The sequence below is a fragment of the Microtus ochrogaster genome, chromosome X (genome assembly GCF_000317375.1).
Source record: "Microtus ochrogaster isolate Prairie Vole_2 chromosome X, MicOch1.0, whole genome shotgun sequence".
NCBI lineage: Eukaryota > Metazoa > Chordata > Mammalia > Rodentia > Cricetidae > Microtus > Microtus ochrogaster.
Genome location: NC_022026.1, coordinates 57,799,720 through 57,806,102, shown reverse-complemented (window position 1 = coordinate 57,806,102; position 6,383 = coordinate 57,799,720). Strand labels below are relative to the sequence as shown.

The 6,383-nt window shown below is 46.4% G+C and overlaps 1 protein-coding gene across 6 annotated transcripts in view; it reads right to left on the bottom strand.

Annotated features, from left to right (window-relative positions):
- Kdm5c (lysine demethylase 5C) overlaps window positions 1-3,142 on the bottom strand; it is a 41,797-nt gene extending 38,655 nt beyond the window's left edge. For 2 of the 6 annotated variants that reach the window (XM_026784772.1, XM_005358894.3), the window contains exon 1: window positions 2,620-3,141. In XM_026784772.1, coding sequence (XP_026640573.1) covers window positions 2,620-2,769 — 150 coding nt within the window. In that variant the 5' untranslated portion in view covers window positions 2,770-3,141. Of the gene's footprint in view, window positions 1-2,619 lie in introns of all 6 variants that reach the window. The other 4 variants (XM_005358893.2, XM_026784771.1, XM_026784770.1 and 1 more) reach the window with 3 other exon arrangements.
- Window positions 3,143-6,383: the final 3,241 nt, after the last annotated feature.

Sequence of the window (6,383 nt, the reverse complement as noted above, 5' to 3'; positions counted from 1 at the left end):
AAATAAATAAATAAATAAATCTTAAAAAAAAAAAAGACCCTAGAATAACCTAGATCCATGCCTTCATTTTACAATTGGGGAGAAGACACTACATGCTAGTTAGCAATAGAACCAACACTAGAATCCATGTCCTCTGATCAATGGTTCTTTGCACTACACCAAGCTACCAGCATCCATACACAAGTGCATACATATGAAAGGAGGGTAAAGGAATGGGAAAAGAAGGCTGTTGATCTCTTCTGCATGCATGCTCGCCCTCTTAGAAAAGGAGCCAGAGGATTCTTATTTGCAAGTACACATGTTCTTCCCCAACCCACAGTAGTAGAGAGAGAGAGAACCTGAGGCTGAGTAAAGCAGGAGAGAAAAAAAATTTAGGCTAATAATGGTATAGCTTAAGCCCAGTGGAGCTCCCCATACTCTATTACCGTCAACCACACTCCCATCAGCACAGATAACCCAGACAGAAAGGTGCTCAAACACAAAACTCCAGGTATCCCTTTTTCCTGCTCAGCCAAATTCTAACGAATCAGTGCAACATCAAGCACCTGACAGGAGATTGCAGAACTGAAATCCTAAAGCAGGAGCTACAACAGAGAGATGGGGAAGGTCCAGCAAACCTCTCATCTTCAGTCCCATACCAGTACAAAATGCTCAGGATGAAGGTATTTAGAGTGTGGTGACAAACAGGATGGCTATCTAATTCAAGAAGCTATGAAGCTCCCATATGGCCCATCCATCTATACCAAGTGTAGCAGTCATATGCTCTGAAATTCAAACCCAAAACCACCCCTCTAAGACAAACTCCAATACCTACTCGCACACAGATTTGCATCCTGAACTCAAGTATCACTTGTGTGAGTAATTCAAGTTCCAAACAGAAGAAAGCCAGGTGCTTTAGGGCCTAAAGGTGTTTTAAGCGGGCGGGGGGGGGGGGGGACGACACGGGGGACACAAAACCGTCAACAACAAAAACAGAGTCAGGTCTCTTGGACTGGAAAGAAGCAAGCTATTGGGGCAGAAAAAAGAAACCTACCAAAGGACAGTCCTTTCTGGCCACACACGGACACACATGACTACTACATACACACACCATGGGCTTGTCATTCTTTCCCATCCTGGTCCCCCAAAGCAGGGTAATCGCACCTATCTAAGGCCAACCTTCCCAAAAGGCCGAGGGAGAAAAAGGGAAATTCAGATCTCAACTATCCCTAGGTCAGAGGTGCCTCTCCAGACTACTTCAAAGAATTTTCCTCAATGTGATCCAGGCGTCCAACCTTTCCTTTCGGTTGACCTTCCAGGCCTGTTACTACCAGTTGTGACTAACTCACCAGAGAAAAGCATCCTCAGACACTGTAGCCAGGCTCCAACAAGGAAAAAATTAGCTTACCAAACTCTTCCTAGACCCTAGAGGACCCATTTAAAGCCAGCCAATGGAAGGGCACAAAAAACATTAGGTCAGATAAGGAGACCTGTAGTGGTCTTCTCAGGTGGGAATGAGGCTCCACATCCTGGATCACCTCCTCAGAAACACAGTGCTGCAAGAGAACTCAATCCAACCCACCAAATCCCATGTGGCCACTAAACACTAATCGTCATCTCTCCTCCAGTGTCAGCGAGGCAGCAGCCTGTCCTAGCCTTTGGAAAACTTCTGGTCAAGTCAGGACTAGTACCAAAGATATGGTCCTTTTTGCTGACGTTTGGGAACCAAGACAGATTTCCATAGCTCTGCTCTGTTTCTGGGGATCCAAAAAAAGCCTTATCTTATAGGATCACCAACATTCTGGGCCAGAGGTAGAGTAGAAATCTTCTGAGAAGGGACATACCAAGCTAACTGGTCTAAATTTCTTCATAGAAAGTCTGCAGAGACCCTGCGCAAGTTCTGACATTGCCTTCAACTAGAAAAACGGAACCAATTCCTAAACCCATCTCTGAGGAGGCAGAAAAAGCACCCAGTGTGAGAATGATTTCCTCACTGACCCATCAGGCCAGGATATTATCATAGATGAATTGGCCTGACAGGGTGTGAGTAAACATGAGTCAACACACACAGGAGCAAACCAATGACCACATCAAGCACCTCCAGAATCACGGTAATTACCACTTACCAGAGTGTACTATGTTACCTAGTTTAATCTCATTATTCCCCAGCACACAATTTCACAGGCTCAGAGATTACCTTACATGCCCAAGGTCATACAGATGCTAACCTTCTAAGTAGTTTTAAATTCTGTCTCCCTGAATTTAAGAGTGTGATCTTTCCACTACACCACACAGCCTGCCTTAAAGAAAATGACACAGTAGTCATTACTGAGCATAGCCTTGATGTAGAAGGACACAAACTACCAGATGTATTTTCCGTGCCTCCCTGCGAACTCTCCCCAGCCCACTAGCATCTCAAGAGCAGGGTGGGTGGGAGTGGGCTCAGACCCCAGGTCTCTGGCATGCCACAAAACGGGAGAACCCCTAACTCCAGTACCCTTTCTACGATGAGCAAGGCACCCACAAGATCCCAGTCAATCCATCTTCCCACACCTGCTGCCCTCCGCTGGGGACTTCACCACGGGCTACCCGGATCCACCCACAAGCTCGCCGCCAGCGACCATCAGCTCCCGGCCTTACCGCAGGTGGGCGGATCTTGCAAATGCCGGACTTCTCGGCGATGGGTCTGATTTTCGCGATGTAGCCAAGAGGGTCTCGGAACTCGGCCCAGCTAGGCTCGAACACCGGGCACTCCGGCGGCGGTAGGAAATCGTCGGACCCCAGCTCCATGGTGGGCCCGAGGGCTGGGCCAGAGATCGGGAGGGCTCAGACCGCCCTTAAGGACTCATGGCGCCGCCGCTGTCTGAAACCGAGGCACTTCTCGGAGTCTAGGCCCTAAGCAGGACGGCCACCGCCCGTCAGGGCCTAGGGGGGCGGGTGCCGTACTCTAAAAGTCTCAGCCTGAGGTTTCTATTACCGACCCTTAATCCTGTTCCGTTTCTTCCACACCCTGCCGCTGCCTACCAACTACTGCAGCCTTTGCTACTACAGTTAAGTCCCGGTCGCCGCAGGTTTCATCGCCGCCACCGCCATCTTGGTTTGTCAGCGTCTCCTCCCCCCACCTCTGCACCTCACCACAACAAATCGGATCCCTCCGCGAGATGTCTCTCCGACTTTTGTCTACTTTGAGCGAGAATAAACCCTAAGAAGCTTTCATTATGTGGTTACTGAGATAAATCGGGTGGTATATGCTCCTTATTTGGAGGTGGTTAGTTAAAAGTATTTACCAGACTGAGAGAAAATAGTTCCTCTAGGTGGCGGAGGAACAAACTCGTAATTTGTAGGCCGGTCCTTTTACCGGATGGACCGGCGGTGCACGTTTAAAGGCCAGCGATGCGCATGCGCAGTCTCTAGACAAACCGGAAGAGGAGCTTGTATTCATAGATAGTGGCCCACGAACTGGTACGCGCCCATGAGCGCTCGCAACCACTCGCGCACGCGCACGCACACACCCTAGTTCGCAAGCAGGCTTTCAGCTCCTCCCCAATGTCCTTTGCTTCTTCTCCCAGGTCTTTCTGTGAGAACCACGCCACGCAAGGCGGCGTTTTCTAGGAATCTCCGCCCCCTCCCTTCTTCCCCCCCCTCCCCCACCCCCACACCCCGCATTCTGTGTGCCCGCTGCTTGGGGAAGACTTAGCCGACTTACACCTCTGGGTTTTTTGTTGTTGTTGTTTTGTTTTTAAAGGAAAACAGGAAACTCCTTACTCCCTAGAGAATGTGGATTTTTAGACGCTTTGGTCCCGCTTAGAGTAAAAATACATTATGCTTACCCCAGCATCATTGGCCATCAGCATTTTAATTAATGCTTTCAGCTGTTCTGTATGCATTGTAAATGTATAAACACTAAGTGTGTATGTGTGTATATACTTTCGTGGCAATTACTGCTACCAAAAAAAAAGGCCTGGATGTTTACATTTTTGTTTATTCCATGTATATGCACCACATGTGTGCCTGGTACCAGTGGAGGTCAGAAGAGGACATCCAATTCCCTGGAACTAGAGTTATGGATGATTGAGACCCACCACATGGGTGCTGGAAGTGGAATGTAGTTCCTCTGCAAGAGTAGCAAGGGCTCTTAACCACTGAACCATCTCCCCGACCCGTTTTTATATTTTATGCATTTTATCCATCACCCACCAGTGACGTCTGTGCAAAACACCTGTTTGCCAATTTGCCAATTTGTGAGCCTGTAGTGTACTGCTTTTCAAACATTTACATACATAGAGGTTATAATTATTGTGGTGCCTGCTACATGTACATGTACCATGTGCAGGTTCCCTAAGCTGTTTCTCCATAGGTTCATTGGTGACAACTATGTATTGAACCAGTACTTTGGAACTTCAGCTCAGTGGTAGACATTTGTCTAGCATATGCAGGGCCCTGGATTCAAATCATAACACCACAAACAAAAAAGTTCTTGGGAGGGGGTGACATATATCTGTATTTGGGGATCATCTAAATTATTCATCAGGTCTGTACCTATATGCACAGATTGTGTGTCCACTGTTTGAGTACCTGTGCACATGCTAATTAAATTTATATTCTCACATCGGACTGAATTAATTAAGCGCAGAGACCCTTTGTACCTTGTATAGTAAGCAATGCATGTTGAGTAAACAAAAGAAAAGTGAATGCGTTTTATAACTGGTAGCTCATATTGACTGAAAATAATGTACACTCTTTGCAACATTTCTTGTATACTATAAAGCCTCTACCATAGCTTGAAAGTGTCTGAAGAGGAGGAGGAGCGTTGTTCCTCCTCTAGTGAACTGCTCCTAATTATATACAGAGACAAACTAAGTAGATTCTACTTCAGGACTAAGCTTCGGTCATCCTAGCAGAAGGAGTAGGGTACTGAGCGGGAAGTGCACCCTGCAGTCCCACAGACCTGCCTTCTCCTCTCTCTAGCTCTGCTATTTCTAGTCCTACCTGAAGCTGAAATGAGGATGAAAATGCCTGCCTACAGTACCTGGTGCATAGCAGTCCCCCAGTTATTTGGTAGTTGGTTTTTTGGGTTTTTTTTTGGTTTTTGTTTTTTTGTTTTGTTTTTTGAGACAGGGTTTCTCTGTGTAGCAGCCCTGGCTGTCCTGGAACTCACTTTGTAGACCAGGCTGGCCTCCAACTGAGATCAGCCTGCCTCTGCCTCCCAAGTACTGGGATTAAAGGCATGTGCCACCACCACCCACTTTTATCTTTTGTTTCTTAGAATCAGCACGTCATTACAAAGTAAAGCTCAATGAAGATCTCACTGTTGTCGAAGTGTGATGGCTCCTGACAGCAATCCTAAATTGAGGAAGAAGAACTGACTTCTCAGGCCAACCTGGACTACACACCAAGTTCCAGGCCAGCCTGAGCTTCAAGAGCCTGTCTCAAAACAAAAAGAATAACCCTTCTGCCCAGCTAACATTTCATATTTTTTTCATTTGTTGTTTGGGGATTTGTTTAGTTTTTGAGACTGGGTCTGACTACATAGCCCTAGCTGGCCTGAAACTCACTATACAAATATGGCTGGCCTCAAACTCAGAAAGATCCTCTGCCACCTAAGAGCTGTGATTACAGGCATGAGCCAACACACTCGGTAATAGCCTTGGGAAAGATGTAAGTCAAGTTTCCATTCTGTGGAAGAGGAATCAAGTTCTAGGAAGATTTAATAACTTGCCAGTGTTGCAGAAGTTGCAGATTCCTGGTCAAATGTTTTTCCAATCATTTGCCCTGCTTAGGTAAATTTACTCATAAGTCAAGTAAGGATAAGTATTTAAGGTAATATTAAGATTCAAGGATGGGCGGGGGCTGGCAAGATGGCTCAGCAATTGAGAACACTTGCTGTTCTTGCACCGATCTGGGTTCTATTTTCATCACCCACATGGCAGTTCACAAACATCCCCAACTCCAATTCCAGGAAGGTCTGGTGCCCTCTTCTGGCTTCTGAGGGCACCAGGCATGCACACAGTGCACATACATGCAGGCAGGCAAAACACTCACACATGTAAAATAAAAATAATAAATAAATAGTCCAAATTTTTTTTAAAGGTCCAAGGCTGGTGAGATGGTGTCATGGCACTTCCTATCAAGCCTAATAACTCAATTTTGATCCTAATAACTCAATTTTGATCCCCAGGACCCATGTGGCAGAAGGACAGAACTGACTCCTACCCTCTATATGCATAGTGTGGCACAAACATGCCCAGACACAAAATGCACACAAATAATAAATAAATGTGATTTTAAAAAAAGATTCCAGTGCAGAGAGATGGCTCAGTAAAAGCAATTGCCACCAAGCCTGACAACCTGAGTTCAATACCCCAAGGCCCACAAGATGGAAAGAAAGAACCAACTCCCATAAG